Source organism: Anas acuta, chromosome 5, assembly GCF_963932015.1.
Source record: "Anas acuta chromosome 5, bAnaAcu1.1, whole genome shotgun sequence".
NCBI lineage: Eukaryota > Metazoa > Chordata > Aves > Anseriformes > Anatidae > Anas > Anas acuta.
The window spans coordinates 27,262,299-27,288,879 of NC_088983.1; the positions used below are offsets into that span (position 1 = coordinate 27,262,299).

General features: G+C 37.7%; 1 protein-coding gene across 1 annotated transcript in view; it reads left to right on the forward strand.

Annotated features, from left to right (window-relative positions):
- The window catches only part of LOC137857532 (mucin-5AC-like), a 63,179-nt gene that overhangs the window by 4,234 nt on the left and 32,364 nt on the right, over positions 1-26,581 (forward strand). The window contains exons 2-11 of the mRNA XM_068684175.1: positions 422-523; positions 2,409-2,505; positions 21,309-21,374; positions 21,810-22,071; positions 22,475-22,589; positions 23,185-23,275; positions 24,273-24,382; positions 24,622-24,838; positions 25,752-25,877; positions 26,349-26,466. Coding sequence (XP_068540276.1) covers positions 422-523; positions 2,409-2,505; positions 21,309-21,374; positions 21,810-22,071; positions 22,475-22,589; positions 23,185-23,275; positions 24,273-24,382; positions 24,622-24,838; positions 25,752-25,877; positions 26,349-26,466 — 1,304 coding nt within the window. The remainder of the gene's footprint in view (positions 1-421; positions 524-2,408; positions 2,506-21,308; positions 21,375-21,809; positions 22,072-22,474; positions 22,590-23,184; positions 23,276-24,272; positions 24,383-24,621; positions 24,839-25,751; positions 25,878-26,348; positions 26,467-26,581) is intronic.

Below are 26,581 nucleotides of genomic sequence, written 5' to 3' on the forward strand. Positions count from 1 at the left end.
GACTTGCATAGTATGTCTGCTGTATTTCTTGTATTTCTGCGTCTGGGGCAGCAACCAAAATTGTGCTTGAAGGGGGCCGTTAGTCGTCTTCTTCTTCTTCTTCTTCTTCTTCTTCTTCTTCTTCTTCCTCTTCTTCTTCTTCCTCTTCTTCTTCTTCTTCTTCTTCTTCTTCTTCTTCTTCTTCTTCTTCTTCTTCTTCTTCTTGTTATTGTTGTTGTTATTATTGTTGTTATTGTTATTGTTGTTGTTATTATTGTTGTTATTGTTATTGTTGTTATTGTTATTGTTCTTATTGTTATTGTTCTTATTGTTATTGTTCTTATTGTTATTGTTATTGTTATTGTTGTTATTGTTATTATTGTTATTGTTATTATTGTTATTTGCTGTTGTTGTTTCATGTTTGTTTGTTTTTTCCTGACAGGAATTCGGGGTGAAACCCATTCCCTCGTGCAAGCAGGAACCACAAACAATCGCAGTCTTTCCACCCAAAATGCCTCAGCACAAGCTAATTCACTCTGGCAAGGTAACCTGCTACCCCAGCACTGCAGGGGAGATTAAATGTGATGGGTAGAAAAGCACAGGTGACAAAGTGTCCCCCAACACTCCCTGCAGAAAATTTCGTTGGTATTGCACTTTACAGACACCTGTGTGCCTTCACAAGTGCCCCACTGCCTCTGTCTGGTGCCCATTTCTGCTCTGCTGACAGGGCCTTCAGGCAATGCTGAGGTTTCTGTCAGTTTAGACAACAGACAATACAGGAAACGATCAGAGTTGTACGTGTTCCTCTCCATAAGGTGTACCAAACTGTGTTCTGGCACTGCTGAGAATTTCATGTCTCATACAAATGAACACAGGCCTCCTGACTGCAAAAGTGATGGCTGTCAAGATCAACAGGTAGCTTTCAAGGAAGTGCCAGAACATATGCCAGGACAGTACAATTGCCACATTACTAAAATAGCAATTCTATCCTTTCTTATATTTCTCGAGGCTCTGATTTTCTTGTTATTTATTCTTAATATCCATTGTATTGTGCAGCTTCATGCGTATTTGTACAGATGATTATATATTGCATTTCTTGTGTTACATGACATGGCTATTGACTGTTTCATTCTGTTTAATGATGTTTGTTTTCTTGAAGTTTCTAAATAGATATTTTAAGCATAATTTTAAAAATATACTTTAAATCCATAATCTTCCACTTTTCAAAAGAAGGTGAAACTGTATTTTTTGTCTTTGGTAAATATAGCTGTCTGCTTTCAGATCTGCATATGAAGTTTAACAGCTGTGCATTTGATTTATTCACCTATCAGCAGTTACATAGAGGATGGATGATCTATCTTGACAAAGTTAAGCTTCTGTACAATACAATAGCAAAAGGCTATTTGCTTGAGGCTACAGATTATTTTGCTCCTTTCTCCCAAATACTTGTGTGTAATCTAGGATGCACCTCGGATACTTCATCTGTGTTAGGCAATCTGCATTGATACACATACATACATATATATATATAAACTCTCACATTAATAATACTTTCTTTGATTAGTGCACAAGGATGCCAAAGGTTAAAGGATCTACAAAAAGAATGTAGATTTGTTGTCTCTTTAAGTTTGTTATTTCAACCATTTTTTACCTGTTCCTTCCAGTAATCAGTTTGGAGCTACTTTTATTGCTGCTTCTCTGAAATCATAGGATCATTAAGGTTAGAAGAGACATCCAAAATCATCTGTTCCAACAGTTCCTCCTACCACCAATGTTACCCACTAAGCCAAGTCCCTAAGTACCACATCCAACCTTTCCTTCAACACCCCCAGGGACGGTGACTCCACAACCTCCCGTTCCAGTATGCCTGACTACTCTTCCTGAGAAGAAATTTCTCCTAATTTCCAATCTGAACCTCCTCTGGTGCAACTTGAGGCCATTCTCTCTAGTTCTATCACTAGTTATCTGCAAGAAGAGACTGAACCCCAGCTCCCCACACCTTCCTTTCAGGTAGTTGCAGAGAGCAATAAGGTCTCCCCTGAACCTCCTCTTCTCCAGACTAAACAACCCCAGATTCCTCAGTCACTCCTCATAGGACTTGTGTTCCAGACCCTTCGCCGGATTTGTAGCCCTTCTCTGGACATGCTCCAGGGCCTCAATGTCCTTCTTGTGCTGAGAAGCCCAAAACTGAACACAGGACTCAGACACATGGCCTCACCAGATCCAAGTACAGGGGGACGTTCACCTCCCTGGTCATCCATATAGCCTTCTCTCTCTCCAGTGAAGGTCATACATACCAAAGGATTTGTAGGCGGAAATAACATACATTATTGATTTAGATGGTATAAAGTAGAAAAACAAGGCAAAATTTTCAGCACACAAAGCCTTCAGACAGCTTCTAAAAAGATGACTAATTATTTTGCCATCAGACAATTGTTAGACACGCCTACCTAAGTGGATGTAACAAAGCGGTCCTCTTTAACATCTTCATCAATGACCTGGATGACGGCATTGAGTGCACCCTCAGTAAGTTTGCAGATGACACCAAGCTAGGTGCGTGTGTCGATCTGCTCGAGGGTAGGAAGGCTCTGCAGGAGGATCTGGATAGGCTGCACCGATGGGCTGAGGTCAACTGTATGAGGTTCAACAAGGCCAAGTGCCGGGTCCTGCACCTGGGGCGCAATAACCCCAAGCAGAACTACAGGCTGGGAGAGGAATGGTTGGAGAGCTGCCAGGCAGAGAAGGACCTGGGAGTGATGGTGGACAGTCGGCTGAATATGAGCCAGCAGTGTGCTCTGGTGGCCAAGAAGGCCAACGGCATCCTGGCTTGTATCAGAAACACTGTGACCAGCAGGGCTAGGGAGGTGATCGTCCCCCTGTACTCGGCTCTGGTGAGGCCGCACCTCGGGTACTGTGTTCAGTTTTGGGCCCCTCGCTACAAGAAGGACATCGAGGTGCTTGAGCGGGTCCAAAGAAGGGCGACGAAGCTGGTGAGGGGCCTGGAGAGCAAGTCCTATGAGGAGCGGCTGAAGGAGCTGGGCTTGTTCAGCCTAGAGAAGAGGAGGCTCAGGGGTGACCTTATTGCTCTGTATAAGTACATTAAAGGAGGCTGTAGCGGGGTGGGGGTTGGCCTGTTCTCCCACGTGCCTGGTGACAGGACGAGGGGGAATGGGCTAAAGTTGCGCCAGGGGAGTTTTAGGTTAGATGTTAGGAAGAATTTCTTTACTGAAAGGGTTGTTAGGCACTGGAACGGGCTGCCCAGGGAGGTGGTGGAGTCACCATCCCTGGAAGTCTTCAAAAGACGTTTAGATGTAGAGCTTAGGGATATGGTTTAGTGGGGACTGTTAGTGTTAGGTCAGAGGTTGGACTCGATGATCTTGAGGTCTCTTCCAACCTAGAAATTCTGTGATTCTGTGAAAGCCAAATCCTACTCTCCTAGCCAATTTAGCTGAAGCCAAGAGGACTGGATTTGTGCAGTCAGGACAAAATTTGGCCCGAAGTCAACATCATGAAAATACTTGCATCATTGACACTTGAAGAGAAGTCTTGCAATATTTTAGCAATGTGTTTAAATGCTTGCTTCTTCCATGTACTTCTATGTCACTATAGACACTCTAAGGAGTTAGTATTGCTACTGTGATATAGATATGTTGATAGATGTAAAAAGGGATATGTGGAACTCACTCCCACAGGCTGTAGTGATGCAAGGGTATCTTTTTGTTTCCAGTAGAGCATACTGTAGTGTTACATATACACATCTTTACGTTGTATGTAACATGTAACACACATATATGCAACAACCTTGCAAACAAATTGTAAACAAGCAGTCAGCATATTATCTGTAAACACTTTCTTAGAATGCTCCTGCCTCTTGAGGAATTGCTTCCAGCAGAAAGAATTGGTCCCTCTGGTATTAATGTTGGGGTGGTTGGGACAGTGGTAGTTGCTTATTTCACCACATCTGATTTGATTATAGGTTCGTTCAGGATCCTCTGTGTCTACGTATGCTTGTGACATCATTAGCTGCTGGTAGCAGACATAGTTCTCCTTCTAAGTGGAAAAACTGCTTTGCCCTTGAGTTCTGCAAAGGTTGAGGGTAGTTGTCATTTTAGCCTTGCTAATAAATCTCCTATTCATTTTCACGAAGGCTTAGATGTTTATCAAGCGTCACACAAACTGAATCTATACAGAGCAAACAGTTAGACAGAGACTGGCATTGTAATGAGTTGTGTTACCTTCAGCCTTGTGCCTAAAAATGTTCATGAGGTGTGGTCTTGGCTCAGCCCCAAGACAATGTACATGCTGACAGATGAGAACCTTGTAAAATAATCTCTAGTAGCTAAAGTAAATCCTCATCAAAAATGTACTTTTTAATGAAGAGATCAAAATATAAGCCATCAAGACATTCAGTTGGATAGCCATTTGAAGGATACAGGAATATGGTACAAAGACTGGAAGTTTTGGTTGAAATATTTCTGTAAAAATCATGCAACACTTTAAGCAACATTCCTTTATAGAAGGGAATGAGTAGCAGTGAAAGGGTAAGTCTACTCTTTTCTCCTGCCATTTTTTCCTTCCTCCTTTTCCCTCCACTGGGTGTTACCTTTTTCTAGTTTTCTGATTATCTTGCATTAAGAACATTCCCATTTCGGGTTTGTGGGGTATTGGTTCTTAGGTGTAAACTCAGCAATCTTCTTGAGAGTTTGTTAAACTCTAAGCTCATGAATAGCTCTGTTAAAACAACTGGGATTACTTGTGTCTGCAATGCCAGATTACACCTAATACCCAATTCAATTCCACATACTTATTCAGAAAGGTAGTGTAAGAACATACGCGTTTCAGAATAAACTAAAAGCTTGCTTTGGCATTGTGTTGCCCTGACAGTTAAGAATCCTACTCACACAGACCAGGATTTTCCTGTGCTAGACAAAATAATAAACTATGCTCTGAATCAGTTCTTTGAAACATTCTCATGCATGCTTTGCCAAACTAGATTAGAGTTTCATTTTGCTTACATCTCTTTGCATTGTCCTGTTATTATTTATCTAGATATTTATTAAGCCATGGTAGTGCTTGTAGTAGAATGGCATACCATTATGCTCTGCTGTGCTGTACAAACACAAAATATGAGAATTCTTAGAGATAAAAGGTAATATAAAGACACGGAAGAGAGGAAAGAAAGAACAGTAATAGGCATCTAAGGTTACATATGCTATTTATGAAGCTTAAAGAAAACAGACAAATACCTGAAAATGAGAATTTGCTAGTTATTTCTGTAATAATGTGTCCCCCACTCTGGTAGTTTTAGTACATTAGCCACAAGCCAGGGAGAGATCAAAGTTGGATGGGGACAGAAACTTTTCTTAAACTCCAGAAAGCAATGTCATTTAAAGGAGACTCCGAGATACAAGGATGTCCGTGCACCACCTCCAAGACAAATAAAATTCAATAGCATGACGTCCTTTCCATGGCTTGCACAGAACAGCACAGAAGGGAATTATTTTTACCAAGATGTTTAACTCTTTCAGTCACAAAGACCAGCCAGTATCTTTAATTGTGTTTAAGTTAGAGGTACAAATAGCTATATTATCCCATTATTTTTTTCACTTGCTACCTCATACTCATTCTTATCTTCCTCACTTGTGCATACCCATTTCGCTCTAGCACCTCTCTGCATTGTGTCTCCTCATTCATTCTTCCTAGGGTATTCTCCCTTTATGATCCCCAAGTCCCACATTTTTTCTCTCCCCTCTGTTTCAGTCAGTGCTCCACTTTTCATCTCCCATTGGCTTTTGTAAGAGGAAGCTGTCGCTCTTGTAGCCCGGTGCTGGTGGCAGCAGCAACAGCAAACGGAAAAAGGAAAAGAAACAGTGAAGAGGAAGCTCATTTGCTGGCAACAGCTAATCTGCCACAAAATGTCATGAAGAGAATGAAAATGGTCAGTCTTCGAGGTCTTTAACTCCAATTTTAAGCTTGCTTCTTTACCAGATTGACTGCAATCATGATCTATATCCCCTTTTGACTTAGAAGTAACAACAAAACAAACAAAAAAAATAACAACAAAAGAAAAAGCCATAGAGATATTCAAACCAAAGGCAGGATACTCTGGCCTACATAGTTGCGGAGTAGGGTGGGATTTATGGGGGTCAATCACTTTGTGCTTGCTCAGTTCTTTCTCCTTGACATCCAGTGTTGGCCACTGCCACAGACAGGGTATTGGGTTGGATGAACACTTCCTCTCATCTGCTGTGGTTATTCTTATGGTAAAGGAAGAGGGTGAAAGTAGTTCTCATGTTGGGTAAAACCAGCAACCACTTAACTACATTCTTTACATTCGTTCTGGGAAAAATAAAAAATGCACATTAACAAAGCAAACAGGTATTTATCAGAAAGGCTTGATTCTGTTTCCTAGTATCTAGTTTACTTTTCAGGTGAATTACAGAAAGGTTAAGAGTTTCATTTGGCATTCAGTAAATGCTTTACCACACAATAGAAATATCAGGATCTTTTTGAGCTAAAAAAATAACACCTTAGGATGGCATCAAAACTTGTATGAACAACTTGAATTCCGATGAATTCCAATGAAGCGGTGTTTTGCTTTGCAAATGTAGTTGACAAGATATCCTTTTTAAACAGAAGCAAGATCCTCCCAGATTCCCATATTCTGCAACACCTTGACATGTTAAATGATACACCAAGCAATTTGTTCTCTTGTCTCGTTCTGAACAGCTGAACCATTCTGACTGAAATATTTCCATCTTCCTCTTCCAAAAATATTTGATGCAAGTATATAAAAAGCCTGTAAAATGTCAACTAAACAATTAATAGATCGACAAAGCCATAGCAATTGGAAAGAGGGTCTTAGCATGGAAAATGTTGTTTTAATCACATCTGGCAGTGCTATAAGTTAATGCTTTCATAAGAAAGATTCAGGAACAAATCAAAACTAGTCAGTCATGTTCTAGCTAATGGGTAACTAATGGTTCAGGAGTTCATATCAGTAGATACGCAGTCATTTGGGTTCCAGGAGTCTTCATTGTACATTGCCTTGGGATAGGAAGCATTGTGCCCACATAGTAAGCCAGTCTGTGAGGGGATGCAATCATCAGCAAAGTGTACATTATTAAAGAATTAACAAAATTTGTATGAGCTTCCATAGCATTCTCTTCAGTGGGAAGTGAATAATGTTCTGCAGAGACCAAATTCTTACCAAACTGTGAAGAATAGAGGATCTCTAAGGTCAATCACTATAAATGCAGGTTCTTATATTTTAGCAAATTATCATAATTTAAAAAATATATATATATTTTGTATATCTTTGTCATGACTTTCATTTGGACCACAGAAAAAATATCTGAACACAGTTCTTTTCCCGAAGTGTTCTTGGCAAAATCGGTTTAGAAAATGTTCCTGCCTCAGCCTACAGGAACAACTTCCCTATATTAAAATTCAAGAGCAATTGATTTTTAAATTACATTTTTGTTTAAAACTGAATAAATCACATCTGTAAATGCACTTACATTCCTTTCTCTTTATGAGCAAATATTAGCTAAAATAGTGACTGATTAGCAGATACGCCCAAAAGAATAACCATGAGAGTTTCCTGACCCTCCATTCTGTTCTCCTTGGTTTCAAAATATAACACACCAAATGTTTTGTTCTATTCAGAACTTTATACAGTTTTGATCCACAGATATCCTAGCAAATAATTCTACAGCCAGATGTCTTCTTGGGTACAGCTAATGTCTTTGACGTACGGAATGAGCTCATTCAGTTTTTTTCATGAGTGGTCAAACTGGAACTCTTTCCCAAAGCCCTACTTGTACTTGTCTTGTTATATACAGGATTTTGCTTCTGTTAGGAGAAAAATAACACAAAATGGAAAAACCCACTGGATTGTCCATTTTGTAAATACAGCATGCTCTGTGATTGAGATCACCATTGTCTTCACAATTAAGATGTCTGATGTTAATCCAACAATACATTTTATTACATACAAAAGTCTCAAAAGATTCCCTCACTGTTGACAGGATTATGTTCTAACTGAATACAAGGTTAAAACTTCTTATTGACTTGAACAGGAACAGAAAAGAGTTCAGTTTATCTCAGATATATAAAGCACACCTAAAAAGTACTAGAGTTGGGTAAGTTTGTGCTTAAAACATTAAATATTACTTTGATATATTAAATATTAGTTTGATATTTGTTCCTTTGCCCAGATTAGAACAGTCTGAAAGACACTATAATTTGCTTCTAGTGCCAAGTTGTAACGAAGTCATTGCAGGCAAAAGAGGCCATTCCTACACACCAGAGCAAAATCTGGGGAAAAAGATTAGTATTTTTAACTAGCTATTAAAAAAATAATAAAATAAAATCAATTAGCGACCATTTTCACATTCCTGTCACACTAGTATGTAAATGTAGAATTTGTTAGTTCCTTCTTGAGGTATTTATAATCAAATTATATTAGCCAGGCTGAAGATAAATGGGATATCAGACACAGAGAAATCTTACTCAGTTGTTCTGCAAGGAAATCATAAAGGTGAAAAGAAATCCAAGGACTCCTGTCTCTCAGCATATTGCCACAGCCACTTCTGTAGGAGACCACAGACCCTGCAGATTCCTGCAATGATCCCAGTACTTAAGGGGGGCCTACAAAAAAGATGGACAGGGACATTTTACAAGAGCTTGTATTGGTAGGAAAAGGGGTAATGGTTTTAAACCAAAACAAGTGTAGGTTTAGATTAAATATTCAGAAGAAACTCTTTACTGGGAGAGTAGTGAGGCATTGGAACAGTCTGTCCAGAGAAGCTGTGGATGTCCCATCCCTGGAAGTGTCCAAAGAAAAAGTTGAGTGGTGGAGAAAATGCAGTGTGTAGCCCTTCACAACACTGCCTGCTGTTTCCTGGCGGAGAACCAGCAAGCTCAGCAATGAAAGAGCAGCTACACTTTTATTCCCAATGATTGATTTCCATGTTAAATTTTTGGGGAATTTGAAACTAGAAGTGAAGAAACAAACTCTTATTACAGCACTTCTCAGCACTTGCAATGTATTCATTATAGTAAACTAGCACAACAACATGCATATACAACATATACTGAATGGTTATGACATGCAAACAATAAATAGAATGGGTGACTTGCAGCCTCTCCCAAAGCAAAGCCTGATTGCATGAGATTCATCAACATTCTGAATTGATTGCCCTTAAATACCATATGCAGAATGGCAATTAATTTAAACCAAGGGCAAATTGCTTTACATGTTCTTTCTGTTTGCAAGGAAAGAATAAACATTAAAGCTCACCTCAGCAGTAAAAAAATAAAAAATAAAAAATCCAATAAGTAATTCAATTCTGTTACTCTGGAACCTTTCCCTGAAAGAGGGACCAGTCAAACTGTGCAGTCAGAGAAACATCCTGAGTTGACAGGCAGCACTTTGCTTGGTTTTAATATAAAGGATGCTGTTGCAGTCCACAGAACACAGAAGCTCGCTTACTCTTATACTGCCTTTGTCCAGTATAGGTTGGGGCAAGAGAAATAATACTAAATTTGCATCCATTCTTTGCTTCTCTTATTCTGCTTGCTGGCTACAGCATAATCAGAGAGCATGGTCTGTACTTACCACCAGGCTGTTTTGACAGATAGCATATGGAAAGCATTGCCACAGGATAATATCACCACAGCTACATGGCTCACAGCCCCTCTCCTCCAAGGATACACCAGCCTTTTTGATGACTTATGTACAGGACAACACCTAGAGTTTCGGAAAATCCTACTTTTAGGAAGCATTTGATGAAAGATCAAATATACATATATATATACATATATATATAAAGAATTAAACTAGAACACTGATTCCCTGTCCCTGAGCAGACAGAAGTGCACTTAACAATCTCCTGGTGATTTTTCTAATATTTAAGAGATCTGAAATTGAGGTAGGAATGTGTAATTAAAAGGAAGAATGAAACAGAATTACTAGATGGGGGAAAAGGCTTACAAGTGCTGTAACACCTAGATATGCTCTGAGAAAACAACAAGGGCTTGTATGAAATCATAGAAGTTCCCTCTAAAAATTTTCATGCCACAGATATGTCATGTTAGGTGTGTTTTTCAGTGTACATAACCCAGAATTTGGAAAAATAATAGGCCACTAGCCACCAAAAAAAAAAAAAATCCTTATGATTGTCAAAACTTTAGAAAATATTTGAATTCATGATGGATAACCTTACACAAAAGAGCAACAAAATTTTGGAGGGAGGGAATGAACATGTGTAGCCAGTGCTGAGGAACAGGAGGTAGCAGCAGCTGTGCTTTAAGTGGGTTTGAACTTCTTGGGAACCCCACCTTACCTAATGGTATAGAACATGATGTCATGAAGAACAGCAGTGCCTGTGGTCATCTCCGCTGACCATTAGCATCAGTCATGCCAAAACAGACTTGGTAGTCCACAACTAGACTATCCATATTGTGCTTTTATTTGCAAATCAAGCTCTTTCAGGAGTTAGTTTGTATAAGACTTTTCTCAACTTGTAGATTTGTCTTCTACTCTGCATGGGTGGTAGAAAGGGAAAGAGGGAGCAGAAGAGCCATGAACTGAAAACAAAATTGTTGCACTGGTGTTTGCTTAGGACGGATACCAGGTAACTTCCATCAATCTGAAGAATAGGGCAGACAAGGAGATAAGGGATAAGCTTAACTTCTTATGCAGAAGTTCATCTGAGCCACTAAACTCAGTCAGCACTGCAGACAGGAGTCAAAATTATAACCTGGTCTCTGCATACAGTCTTGAAACTGAAGTTAGAGTAACCTGTCAATATTGGCATAAATTTAGTCTATCATGGGTTGAGCTATATGCAGCACTAATGAGCACACCCACATCTGAACAGCTTTTTGTGGAGCAGATGCAGAAATGACTCATCAGGCAGCACTGAAAAAGCTGAAAATGTATTCGACAGCAGATTCTGAAGATGACAAAGAGATGTTAATGAAAGCATGAGAGTGCTTTGGAAAAAAAAAAAAAAAAAGTGAAAAAAGTGGGGAGCCACATGCAATTGCTGGGGCAAGAGAAATGCCAAAGCTTGTGAAGAAAAAGAAAGGAAAAATAAACAAAATAAACTTTGTCTAAGTCACCATCAGTGATTCAAAAATCAGATTTAGCTCATCTGAGTCTTTACTGTCCCACAGAATAAGCATTTTATGAAATGAAGATGTGTGCAGACAACGAAAAAGTTCAATAAGATACAGAACAGTGAATGCCAAACAGGTAATAAACCATCAGTGATATTGTCCAGAAAGGCATCATCAGTACTATGCAGAAGAGGAAAGCAAAATTGCAATCCAGCCAGACAAACCAAATGGAAGATACAGACAGCACCAGTCTAACACTGTGAGAACCAAGTATACTGTAAACTGAAGAAAAAAAAAATCTACCAGGTGAGTTTTCAGATGGTATGTGCAATGGAAAGGTTATGCTTTCAGCTGAATTAAGTGCATGAAGAGCCTACAGCCTTGTAAAAATGATTCACCACATACATATATGTGTTTTTCTCCTTTAAAAAAATACCACACAACAATCAAAAATACTGATATAAGAGAAGGTGCAGCAGCTTTCTGACAGCAAAGCTATTCAAAGCTTATCCAGATGTTTTTGGAGGATGGAGATTAGGCAATAAAATGATTCAGCCAGTACAGCTGAGTACTCACAGCATTAAAACCCAAGGGATTGAGGAAGGTGTTGAGCTCACCTGGGTTAAATACTGACCACACAGACGTCAAGCAAGCTGTGTACTTAAGAAGAGCTATTACATATGAAAACCACAAAGTGAACGAGCACGTATTAATGCAGTCTGATATGCGCAGAAGCTGCTGTTGCCAAGGTATTAGTCATGAGTTTCATTTCTTCCCTTGCATCTTTCTTTCCCCTTAGTTAAGATGAGCAGAATGACAGCTCAGCTCTTCCTTGTCTGTCAACAGTACAAGATACCAATTGCAGGCTCCTCTTCCAAATTCTTTAAAATACATGCAGAAGAAAGGGAAGAGAGCACAACTGTGTGCTTAAGGTATCATTCTGAAACTATGACTACTGTCACTGGGAAATGAGGCAAGTTACTTCTTCTAACCTTCACCACCATTCTCTCACTGGTTTTCTGTTTAGATGAACTAATCTCCACAGCCAGAGATTTTCTTCCACTTTTCATAGTATCTTTGTAATCATTGCTAAAACTATTGTAACTATGAAACTAAGAAATGATAATAACCAAATACAATACACAGCTCATCTGCTATTCACTGTAAGAGTTTAACTCTCTCCACATGTCTTTCACTATGAAGCTGCATGCAGCTTTGTTTTTCATGGAGAAACATCACCGAGATTTCTCAAGTGGCGTGACATGTTATACTAAGCTGGCAACAGACTGCATCATCTGTTCCAAGATCCAGGGAAATGAGCCCATGATCAGGCTCCATTGTAGTCTTCCACAGTGGCAATGCGTATATTCAGTAGGGGGAAGTTAACAGGGTATTGGAAAAAGGGTGGAGAGTGAGCATGAACCCCTGGGTAGGGCTCGTAAGCAAAACCCAGGTGAGTCACTTGTAGGCTGTTGGAAAGAAAAAATGGTTGAGGAAAAAATGAGAGAAAGGTGGGAAGACCATGAGCAGCACAAGCCAAGGAGAACAAATAACCTCTCTACAGAGACAGGTGCAAAAGTTGTGATGGTCCTCTGCTTAAGTTAATGCTGATTTGTTTTACATTAATTTCAGAGTGTTTGTCATTACTTTACATTGCTTTCCACATCACAGTAAATATTCTCAACTTCTGACCAGCGCAGCTGTTCACTCATTGTCCCAGTTCATAGGGTAAGCAAGGACTATACAGATCTGGGGCACAATGCAGAGTTACCCAGGTCCTTGATGCATCTTCTTTGTCATGCTTGTGAGGAGGTAGTTCTCAACACCTAATGGATTTCTGTTTTGAACACAAAAGGAAGATGTATTCTGGTTTCAGTAATTGCCTTAATACTACCCCTTCCTAACTTCTGAATGCTTGCCACTCTTGTAATTATATGGTCTATTTTCAGGCTGCAGTGATAGTGTTCATATGATATCCACATTTTATCTGGCATTTGAAATATTTACATTAAATTAGTATAATCAATATCTTATTTTTTTGTTCCCACTTCTATGCAAGAAACCAAGATGAAAAGGTAAAATTGGAAGATTATATCCATTTTCAGAATTAAGAGACAAAAAACACATTATTTTGGACTTCTTGTTACAAAAGCTGCTGTCATTGACCAATCCACCGTTACAGTTTTTTTGTAGACATTTAAGATAAAAAAGAAGTATACTTGTCATCCAGATCCTTGGCTGTTGTAATTCATCTCCATTAACCTCCTATAACACAAGCTATTCTATAGGAACTTTACAGATCTATTCTACATTAATGTCCATGCTATTTGACACAGATATGTCATGACAAGTTTCTGGGTTTTACATAGCATTAAAAACTGAGAAAAAAAGAAAGAAAAAAAAAAAGAAAAAAAAAAAAAAAACAGAAAAAATTCCAAACTACATAAAATTTTCATTAGAAGATTTGAGCAACATCTTTTGAAGAACATCTACAAATACAACTGGGACAACTCTCACAACAGCCATACAACGTACTTAGTAAATGCTTAGTGAGGCAGTGTATTCAAGGTTGACATGCATTTTTCTAGTCACACAGTTACATTGAGTGAAAACTAAAAACTGTCTGAGAAGAAGAAAGAACTGGGTTGCTGTTCTTTGGCTGCTTAGCAAGGACTTGAGCAAAAGAGACAGGGCAGGACAAAACCAGCCTTGACTCCACTGACATACTAAGTCATCCTAGGTATGGACACCCTCCTCACTATCCCCTGATGAGTATCAGAAACACTAATTCCACCCGCAGAATATTCCTCCCTTCATCTCTAGTCCCTTGCTCTGTTATACTCCATGTGAAGAAAGAAACTATTTCCTTTTTTTTTTTTTCTCATTCTTGGCTCTGATTAGTTGTCTAATGGCTGGAAATCTCTGCTTTCTGAAGCAGTTGCAGAGCCTGCTGTACTGGAATATTTTTTTGTAATTAATTCTCAGAAATTTAAAAGAAGGGAATCCACTGCTCAGCTATGCCTGGGACATCAAGTTTGGCAGTAGAAAAGCTCTGCTACTTTTGAGCATCACATGTAGCCCATTGCTAAAGGTATATGCACAGTAGCTGCTGAAAGCCTAGTTTGATGGGTAGCTTGTTTAATTGCTTAAGTGAGACTGATGTATATTTGTTTAATACATCTAACTGGTCACGTAAATAAGATATCATTTGCCTTCTGTATGTACAGATGAATTTACTTTCATTATGAGTACTGGCACAGAATAAAACAATGTTGTATAGGCAGGAAATCCAGTCTTTTCTTTTCTCCTCATCTGCTGAAGCATGAAGATGTAGATCTAGGGTGTGTAAACAGCTTACTGTTGATTATGAAGATGTAACTTCATTAAACATCCTGGATATTTCGATAGGGAACATGTTCCATACTATAGCAGGCTAATATGTTGACTTAAGTACCCTAATGTAGCCATAGTACCCTACCACTGATTTAAATCCAAAAGTCCAGAAAACACTCTATAAAGGTACTCTTTTTGTTTTATTTTATAATACTGAGTGAGTGAGGATCCAATATATTTAGTTCAAAACAAAAGTGGAAATATGGACTGTAAATGAACTGACAAAAAATTGACACAAGTCAGTTGAGTAACACCTGAATGGTATATATGATTATACTCCCCTATTTTTTTAGGAACTGTTTATGAATTTATAATCACAGGCTAGGATTTCAGCAAGAGCCTACAGGAATTAGGCATCCAATTGAGGTCACACTTTACAATTGGTAAACTTCCCAACTTTGTCTTCTTCTTCATCAGAAATGACAAGCATCAGTAAAGATTGCTGAACTGAATTTTGCCAGACATGCAGAAGGTAATACTGCCCCATTGTATTCAAAGTAAGTCCTTTCTGCAATCCCTATACATCCTAGTATGCATGATGTTTTTGTTAGCTGCTTAATTCTCCAGTGGCTCAGCCACCCCTATTACATCTCCCAGGTGCCTGTTGCTAAACTCCCCACAGAGCAGCAGCTACCTTCATTCTTTTAGTCCAGCAGGAGGCTGAAGATGAAGATGAACTGAGGGCAAATGTTATGCACACATGAAGTGATGGACTCTGCATTGTTTTTGCCAAACAACAGTTTTAAAAGAACCGTATCACTAACTTTGAACTTTTTGGCCATGTTTAACCAAGTTAAAGTAAGATCTATTGACTCTGGAAAGAGAGAAAAATCTGCCCTGAGCAACTTATCCTACCCATCTTTAATGTGAAACTAAAAAGAGAAAGGGACATGAAATAGCAATCCTGTCTGTTTCATGAAGTACACATTTATTTGTGCTTATGAAATGATAACCCAGTAGAACTGCAAAAAATCAATGATCAGGAAAAAAAAAATAAAGTGTTAAATATTTGCCGTTAAATATTTATTTATTTAACCCTTATAGGACTGATTCATTGCTTGTTTCTCTAATGTGTAGGCCTCATGATTCCATGGATATGAATGGAATTGCACAGGAATGGTACTGAAATAATGTGGTCACAGGTCATTATCAGTCCAACTTTTCTGTCCTACGAAGCTGTGGTGAGACTGGCTGACTGTCTGAAATTACCCCTGCTATTTTCTACAAGAAGATAAAATTAGACTCTGCAGACAATTCAGAAGCAGATGGCAAGGTCTGAACATGTTTCTAACAAATATAGGATACAGTCCTGGTAAAGCTGCCTTATTGTTCATTAGATAGGTGCCGAATGCTTGTCAGTGCTACACAGGGCTTTTCATGGCATACACGCATTGTGGCTCTGAGATAGTGCAGGACCCTTCAAGGTTATTTGTTTTTTTTTTTTACAAGATTAGCTGCCCCCAAAGACACAGAGTGACTCCCTAATGCTGGGTTCCCCAACTTAAAATACTCCACACTTCCTCTGACTTCAGAAATCAGCAGTTTATTGTTTTGTTTTGCCCAGAAGCTGCCTGTCACTACTGAAAAACTTAGTATACTTACATGCCATCTGCATAACTAAAGCAGCATCAAACTCTATTTGTTCCAGGACCTGCTTTTTTTGTGGAGGATGAGTTGTGTTTTATTTGCAGTCATGTTATGTTTCTTTATTAGACTGAACTTTAACAAAATATACGTACATATATGTATATACTCCTCCCAAAATGCAAATACCATTGGCCATTTGCGGAGGAAGGAAGAGCATCCTCTGTTTACCTGTTCATTTGCTAAAATCCCCCAAACCCCACCTTTCTAGACTCTCTGAATCAACCTGGGACTGAAGCCAAAGTCACCTGCTATATAAGACTGAGAGAACACAGGTGAACTACTCCTCCTGACCAACCTTAGACCCAGCATCCTTGTGCCAGACTCCACTCAAGATGGGGTTTGGCAGGAGGATACGGGTAACAGAATGGACTTTCCTGTTAGCAGTTTGCTGTATCCATCAGACAGGTAAGGAGTTTTTTGTTGTTGTTGTTTGTTTGTTTTTTAGATCTATTAATATATTTTAAGCAACTAAACTCATTTTATTGGTTCACTTAACAAATGGTTGCACTTAAATGAGACTTCTCTGTATGTTACTTTCATTAAATATTTAGTGTCTGCCTATTAACTGGACTGATTTAATTTAATGTTCCCTCAAGCCACTGAATATAACCATATTTGGAAGGCAGTCTTGCAGAGCAAACCAAAAAGAACCATTATTCATGTCCATTCATTCAAGTGTCAGTTGTTCAGTACTGGCTATGCCTTACAAAAGCATTTTATTTCTTTTGTGTTTTGTAGTGAGATTGATTATGAATGTTATGTTCTTTTTATACAATTTAAAACACTACATTTCCCCATTTCTAGACCAGATCACTGGTCATTCTTTTCCACCAACTAGGAGCTAGTATCAGATTCCTCAAGATTTCTTGCAGCTTCTTTTGCAAAAGAGACTGGAAGGGTATATTCATGTGGCAATGATTTTCAGTAACGTTTGTACATTGATAGCACAATAGGTGTGACATTTATGTAAATTGTTGGTTTTGAGTATGAGCAGGACTGGGAGATTTATCTGATGCATGCAATCCATCATTTTGTGTGTGTGGATTTTTTTTCTCCTGACAATATTACATTAATCAGGGCTGATCTTGTCAGATTTTATTAAGTCCTGTTCAGTTAATCGGACTGCTCAAATAGAAATTACTTGCATGAGTACAAGCTTGTTCAGTCAATTCCATTCATGTACAGTAATTACTGCCCTGTCAGTTAACATTTTAAAATCTTCAGATTGCCTTTGAATTTATATTTCATATCATTTTAAAAACAATGACAAGTGCAAATATAATTTTTGGCTATGAAATAAACATGTATAAGTTGATAAACATGGTAAGTTGATTTTAGCAAAAAATGCAACAGTCACTTTGAGTGTAAGCTTACACTCTTAGAGTTATACAACATCAGTCAAATCATCCTCAACAAGCTGAACAAGCAAGTTATTTGTAAGGTGCAATGCTAACCTGACAAATTGCTTTGATAAATAAATAGTGGTTAGACCAAGTCCAGTGAACTCCTCTGCATTCAAATCTCACTCTGTGAAAAATATTTTCAGATGTCCTAACTGACTACATAATATTGGCCTAATTCCATGCCGTCTTCACAAACATTTTGTGCCTGACTTTATATTCTAGGTCAAATTCCAAGTTTTATGAATTGATTGTAAAGGGAATTGCGTATTTGGATTGACAGATGGATATAGGCCAGGCAGGGTGCATCCAGAAATATTTCTAATGATTTGCTCAGTTTCCAAATAATCAAAGAGTAAATTATCTTTCATATTCTTGTAAGTGAGAGGCACTTATTTTTATAATGGTCAACAATGTGGCATTGTGCAATTGCTAGATAAAGCAATACAGCTAGAATTTCCTTGAAAACTATATCTGCTAAATAAACAAAAGCCCATGTTATTTCCTTGAGAAAAATTAACAGACCAAAATATGTGTATATACTATTTTGCTTTGTTACAAAGGTTCTCACAGTAGAATAAAAAAAGCATTCACAATATAGGGTGGCTCTCACGTGAAGTCAGGATGATTTTATACCCGCTGAAGTTCCTAGGTGTTGCATGAGAGCTAATTCTGGCCCATTATTAAGACTTACAGAGGCACTTTTTAGATTTTCTCAACAATTGTAATGATATGAATGTATTTACATAATCATATCATCTGTGATACCGAAAGACAAAGAGGAAGTGGAAAAACCATAAAATTACTTCTTTGTATGACACTAGTAGTCACTCACAAAGATAAATGAGAAAAGAACAAAAGTTTAGGCCTGAGAATAAACTTTTGTAGATACTAGGAGAACTTCTAAAGATGGTGAGGCTGCCCAGAACCCTCTCCTCCAAAGCCAACAGTCTCTTGGGGTCCTCTTTTGGAGTGGGGTATTTAATCCCTTCAGGCAGGCATCCTTCAGCTCTGGGATCAAGTACTCTGTCTGCTTACATGGTGGGCAGGGACACCATTTACATTAGAAATCCTTCCCTATTTGGTAAGTTGGGTGTTATGAATCTGGTTCAGAGTCTGTGGACTGTTCCCATCTATTGTATGAGCAAAAGGCGATGTAATTATACAGCCAGCTCCTCTTCAACTGACAAATTCTCTAGACACCAAGAGTGCTCATTCACATAATCCCGATCAGGATTCAGCTATTAGTCATTTCATAGCCTAAGTCCTCTGAAGATTAAGACTCAGCATGTTATAGGTAGGTGTTAGTCAACATGTTCCAAGCATGGTTTCTACATTCTGGGAAGATCGATTCCTTTGCAAGATGAAGTTGTAGCCATTGTTCTTAAATGGGAAATGCCTGCCATATTTACTTATAGAAACCAAGAGCTTAGAGCACCAAACCACTTAGAACCCAGGATCAGGTGTTTTGTTTTGTTTTGTTTTTTATTCGTGAAAGTGTTGATTTGTCATCTCTCAAAAATTCCGTGCCAGTACATCCTCTTCCAGTTGAGCCATGCACAGAAACGAATTCAAAACTCATGGAGACAGAATAAAGAGGAGAACTCATCTGGAGGACAATTCATGTAGTTGAGCCAGTACCCATCTAACTGGAGATACAAAAATAATCCATGAGGCAAAGCACAAGAGTAGGACAGTTTAGACGTAGCTGAGAGCCTTAATCATGTGGCCACATGTCCTGCTTTTCCCACCTTTGCCATCATCCCACTCTTTTCAGCACCATGTCTCAGCTTCAGGTTGGTTAGCAAGAATCCTTGATCAGATAGACTTACAGCCTGATGTTTAAGGTTTTCTCCAGAGAAGCCACAAATTTGAACCATTTCAAAGTGAGAAGAGGGTCAGGATCAGGATTTCTGCTCTTTGGGGGAATGCTTAAGCTGCCAGGCTGTTGTATAAGACGGTGAGGAAATATCTCCTTTAGTAGTTGTGTTTTAGAAGAGAAGCATGAGAATGTCTCATTCTTGCACACACTGACTATGGGGCCCTGAAGGTTCTTGAACAGATGGGCAGTCCTCATGCAGCCTTTAGTCAAGCAGTGATGCTTAAAACATGTGGAGTAAGACTGGGTTTAGTGTTCTGCTTACTTCTCCTGGATTACTGCTCAGTGTGTATGCACATCAGTCAGAGGTGTCTTGTTGCATCCTGCTGTCACGCCTTTGGATTGCCTCCAAAGGCAAAAGCCCTGTGCTTAGGCACTAAAGAAACTAGTGAAGTATCTGCAGCCATCACTTGATCTAGCACTTAATGCCTTATTTTTTTTAACCAGTTCTGTGCTTTTTCTTAAAATTATGTAAATTCTATACAGCAATTTTAATAAATGACTTTCTTACATTTTGTGAATTCTTGCTACAATTTTCACATATTAGTGAGATTTAGTGCAGCAGTGAAATAAGGGATGTGATCCAGTCATTACAATTCCTTGTACTGAGTTTTAAGGGAAACAAAAAAAGCAGATATATATGAAAGGTTATTTGGATTTTGAACTATTTCTATTTGTAATAGAAAGTCTCTTTCTGTAATTACATTTTACTTCCTTTTTGGGTCCGATTCATTTTCTCTCATGTTACAAAAGACTCTCCCCTTTGTCTTACAGAGATGTATCTTTCTTCTTTGATCCTATCTAAATGTTTAACTTAGAAAGTTCAGATATAGGACATTGTACTTAAAATGCTTTTTACAATTTCTTCACAGGAGCTCAGACTGAAATACAGCAGGAAACAGGAAGTATCTACACTGAGGTTGTTCAGCAGGAACAAAACAGTATGTTGGTTTATACTCTGTGCATGTGTATTGTATTAGTATTTATTTGGCACATCTCTACTAAGCAATAAAAATGCCTAAAAACCTCTTTAGCAAATTGCTAGTGATGTAAATTAAAGATAGATGTTTTAGAAATCCACTGTGTAGGAGAACTGTAATGTCTTTATTAGACACCTATTACTAAGCCTACAGTATGGCTATATTTGCATAATAACAGGTGAATAAGAAAATAGATGTATGTTCATAGAGTGTAACACATGCAGATGTGCATGAATTTATATATATAAAACCAAAGTAGAGTATACATGCAGGTATTTGGTTCCTTATACACAGGAGTTGAGACTGTGGCAAGATGTACAGTCAGTGGATGATGAGAAATCAAGATAGTAACCCAGATTCATTGATTTTCATTATATAATGACTAGTGATCATCCTGTACAATGGATTTGTGGTCGTTTCTAAGGATTTCTACCCAATTAACAGAAAAGTAATAGAGAGTGAAGTATAATCAAAATTTTTGTTTCCTCCTCAAACAGAGGAGGTGTAATTAGAAGGCAGCTGTGCTTCTGTACTAGCAACAGGCTACTTTAGTAGAGCTTAACCCTTTATATTGGTCAGTGTATCTGAAACACTGCAATATTCAGAGCTGTGACTTTCTGCCTCTCCTAATACAATACAGAGTTTCATAAAAGGGTCAAAACTATTTGGTAGAAAATGCAGATCATGACAGTTGAAAGCAAGTTATTATTTAACTGTCCTGATTTTGAATTTTAATATGCGCTTTTAATATGATCCAAGGCCCATATGAAACAACACCAGGCTTAACATATTTAATTGGATCTGTCATATTAACTTGCTAGTCTTTTCGTTCTAGGTCAGTTTTAGATGCAAGTTTTGGTATTATTATACTAGCTTTGGTTTTCTTTCTTATTTTTTTTCTAGTTTCTGCTACAGTTTCACCTAAGGTCAACATCATCCAGACAATGCTGACAAATCCAATAATAACACGTAAGTAAAGGAAATTAAATGTATCTGGTAGGTATTCAGTTTTAGAGGAAATAGACAGAGGAATTTAATACAAACAGGGAAATGCACTAGTAAAGGTAGTCATGGAGTCATAAGAGGAGAAAGAGGATGGTTAAGAAACAGTATGATGTTGAACTGTTGTATCAGATTAAATACGGACAATTAAATACCTGAACATAACTAAGACCATTTATAGGTGTATATATGATGAATAGCAGACTGAGAATAGCAGACTGAGAACGAATAAGAATGAACACATAGTGACTAGTTTCATAACACATAGATGGACAGAAAATAACTAAGGAGGTGGGCAGGGGAAAAATATTCAATGACAAAATGAAGCCTTGGACAAGTTGATTCACCACATTAAGACTGGGAATTTTAAGTCATTTTTTACAGCTAATTTTAAATTCACAGCTTCCAACCCTGCTCACAATGGCCACGTGTGCAGCACATGGGGCAACTTCCACTTCAAGACCTTTGATGGAGACATCTTCTACTTCCCTGGGCTCTGCAATTATGTTTTTGCATCCCATTGCAACACTCCCTATGAGGATTTCAACATCCAGATGAGACGCACGGTAGTAGAAAATACTCCAACAATCAGCCGTATTGCCATGAAACTTGAAGGTGTAGCTGTTGAGCTAACAAAGGATGTTGTCATGATTGATAGCAATGGGTAAGTTTATTCATAACACTTGTTTGGTAAACACAGATATATATTTTTTTTCTAACTGGCCAAGTACTTTCTTGTATTCTGGGGAAAATATATGCGTTCCTCAATAAATCTGACAATTTTACCCACAGAAATAATGAATAAGTTGCTGTTAATTCCACTCATAGTAAATCAATCATTTCTTTAAAGATTAACTCAAAAACAAAATTTGGATGAAAAATCCCGGGAAGTTGGGTCAAAATTCAAATCCACATTTGATGGTGTTGGACCATTTTATTAATTGCTTCTTTTTTCAACACAGCTGAATTATGGTTGAATCTTTATAGATACTGGATCACACAAGCTATTTCTTTTTATTAAACATCTGGATCAGAAAATATTTAGTATTCCTTCTGCCTGTTTCTAGAGTTCAACTGCCATACAGCCAGGCTGGAATTACAATAGAGAGAAGCAGCATTTATGTGAAAGTTGTCAGCAAAATGGGTGTTGTATTTATGTGGAATGAAGATGACAGTATTCTGGTAAGAACAGTTCCTGGAACTGTCTACACCTTCAAAGCCCAAAGAGCATGTATTTGATTAAGATAATCCCTACCTGTTTGGGGTTTATTACTGCCTTCTCATCTCATACTGTTGAGCAATTCTCCTTTAATAAAGACATATTTGCCTCTAGGTAGGCCTAAAGAAAATTTTTGGATTTACTTCTCATTGATAGACTTCTGCTTAAAATGGGGTGAAAAACCACATACATTATATCATTAACATATTAGCATCATTACAGATCCTACTTACCTCTTCAAGTATAATTTTGAGCAGAATTTCTCTCTCTTCATCACGGATTTAATTTTCTTTCTGAAGAATGAATAGAGAGAAAAAAGCTAAGAGCTCCTTAGATATTGCAATGAAAACTTATGTCTGTATCAGTAGCTTGGAATCTGTTCTAAATGCAGTCCAAGCAAGCTCTTCATTCTATCCCCCAGGTTTAAATTAGATTGCTAAATAAATTTACATAGCTCTGATGAAAAATGTTTAAGGGCAGCAGATGCAGGTGATTTCAGTGATCTTGAATGTATTTTAGAATGTATATACTAACTTCTATCAATGTCTATCAATTTAGTTGGAACTGCATGAGAAATATGCTAATCAGACCTGTGGGCTTTGTGGAGACTTCAATGGCATTCCAATTTACAATGAGTTCTATTCAAACAGTAAGTCTTCTAAACCATAAAAAATGGTTTCTGGTCTCCAACATGTATTTTGCATTCTTTTAGCTCTAACATCATCACCATTCCTCTTTCCTATCATGTTAAAGGATTTAGCCAGAGGTTATGATTCAATCTCTGTTCCAAAATATGCATTACAGAGATCAGATAACATGATTTAATACTTAAAGTGTAAATATAATACTTGTGCTAACAACAGACTGCTTATTTCTTGTATGATATGGTTTTATTTACCTAATCAGCTAACCCCATAAAGATAAGCCAGATTCTCACTAATAACATAAATAAATATAGAAATATATCTAATAAAATGAAAGGTAGTTATATTGTCTAGTCAGTACATTTATTGTTTAATTTCTCTCTTAAAATTAGAAATGCTTCTAATAATAACATATTGATTCTGATTTGAAAAGCCCAGGAAATAGCTTCTGTTTTACAGTTAATGAGCCTATTAGGCACAACGTCACAATCTTGAATATGTAATGCCATTCCACAAGTTACATCCACGTTTGCCTCCTGATATGCATAATCTGTATATGATCTATTCTCTATTATTTTATTCATTCTCAGTTTGAGTCTTTTCCTAAACCTCGTATCTCAGCATTTCCCATTGTCCACATCCCTGTTTTAATTATTTTCTCTCTTACCTGCATGGTCTCAATATTATATGAAAATAGTTTCATAGAATCAGAGAATCATAGTTTGTTATTTTCCAGTAAAAATCTTAGTTTACGTCTATATGTAATAGGCTCAGAACTGTTTTCTAATGTTTTTCTTTTTTCCAGGGTGCTGTGCAAGGTATACTGAGACAGTGATGTCAGTGTTTATTTTGGAAGGGATGATGATCAAAGGAAAAAGACTTAAGTCTGGCTGCCTTGGCCAGATTTGAAACAAATTCTTGACAGGAGAAAAAAATAATTAAACAAATAATAATAATAATAATAATAATAAAACCCCTCATTATTAAACTTCTTTTGCACAGATATGAAAATGACAGCCTTACAGTTTGGGAATATGCAGAAAATGAATGGGCCAACAGAAAACTGTGAAGACCCCACTACTTCCCTACCAGATAATTGCACAGATACTTTTGTAAGGATCTTTTTAATTAATCATTTATTTTTCTTTCAAATTTATCTGTACCCTTCTACAGCTTCAGAGGGATCAACAGGAAAAGACTTAAGGACAATAGAAAGTAAAGAGGGAAATGAAATTCTATTAAAGAATAATTTACCAGAGTAGCAATGCTAAAAACAATCTGATCCTTTCTATTTTCTGACATTTTTTTTTTGATTGTGTGTGTATTGTGTTTTTTTTTTTTGCCTCCCAAGGATGACATATGCCAGAAAACATTGACCAGCTCTTCATTTGCAGAATGTAATGATCTAGTTGATGTTACCGAGTACATTATGGCTTGCCAAGAAGATTTGTGCCGCTCTGAAGAGTCAAAAAATGCTTCATGTATCTGTGACACCTTTGCCGAATACTCCCGACAGTGTGCTCATGCTGGTGGGGAACCTCTGAACTGGAGAACCTCAAAACTGTGCCGTAAGTATCACTGGAGATAGCCTTACTTTATGCTCAACAAATAAAAAGCAATATGTTCTCAAATGATGCTAAAGATGCACGGAAAATTACAAGCAATGCAAGACTATTCTCCAGAGGGTTCTGATGTACAAGCTGCATCAAGAAGACTTCAGAAGAACTAAGGGTTTTAATGCAAACTGGTTTAAACGCACTTAAATGGATATGCTTACTCAGAGTTGAAGTGCTATTGAATTAACTGAAACAATAAAAGAAGCAAATAAAGGGGAAAGAAGAAAGGTCATCTGCTTACTTACATTCCTGTTTTTCTCCTTTTCTCATGGTGGCTACAGCATGTTTTACCCTCATTAATTAACTGACTGAGTCTTCACAGGTGTTTGTCTTTTTCGGCACCTGTTTACCTTTTGTTGCTTAGTAGTTTGCACCACTGTTTGCACTGAATTAAACACAGAGCATTATGGGGTGTAGCTGTTGATACTGTCACCGATGTTTGTTCCAAAATAAAATCCCCTAGTGTACTATTTGCCCTTCCAATGGTATCTTTAAAATCCAAATATAATAAAGCCTTAGGAACTTGAGTCTTACATTTCCCTAGAAATACAGGTATTCTTGAAAAAGATGCCTTCAACAGAAACCTCACTATCTGTCTGGGGTCATTATCTTGGTGTCCCTGGAAATTCTGTAATTGTGCCCACAGTTCAGCACCAGTTGTCTTTAGACACAGTCATGAAGAGCAAATCTCAACTGTGAAACATGGATCTGGGTAAAAAGCTTTCAAATTTTGAGAGGTGGGGATGGATCTGCAGTTTAGTGTGGTTTTAGCTGAAAAAATGTAAATGAACACACACACATATATATTTTTCATATACAGTAAACAATTTGACTGAAAGAAAAAAATCTCTCTTTAACATTTCAGCCAAGACGTGTCCTTACAACATGGAGTACCTGGAGTGCAGCTCCCCCTGCACTGATACATGCACCAATCCTGAACGATCTCAGTTTTGTGAAGAGCACTGTATGGACGGCTGTTTCTGCCCCCCAGGCAAGTTCTTTTCTTATAAACTCATGTCTTTGATCTCAAAAACAACAGCCTACCTACAGGATTTGGGCAAGTTCCATGGAGCTTAGAGCTCCTATATTTACATTTTTCATAGCTGCAAGTGACAAGCATTTATCATTTATCAACTGAGGAAAGACATCTCAATTGATTGCCAGTACACATGCAATATTTAGAGAGCAGGAAAGGAGAACAGCAAACACATCAAGACTAATCTCAACACACCACCTGTACTATAGTAACTCCCTCTTTCAAAACAGGTGGAATTTAAGAATAAAAAGGTTGAATCCTTCAGTCTGCATAGTTCTACTGTCCTCAGCATAGGCATGACCATTCACAATAGCTGGAGCTCTGTCTCCAAAACATTATTTAGGATTACTAACAAGCAAACAAACAAAAATATTTTCCCCAAACATAGGAAATGTCTCTTCAAATGATTTTTATTTTTTTTTAAAGGAACTGTGTTTGATGACATAAACAATTCTGGCTGCATCTCCCGCCAACAGTGCTCTTGTATTTACAATGGCAAAACCTACACTCCAGGAACTTCTTTTTCAGACCAGTGCCATTCCTGGTAACCCTCCCCCCCTTTTTTTTTTAACCTTACTATTTCCTCTAATATATTTAATGAGTTTAATGGTTTACTATTTGCAATGACATCATTGGCAATTGATCTGTGTATTTAACTG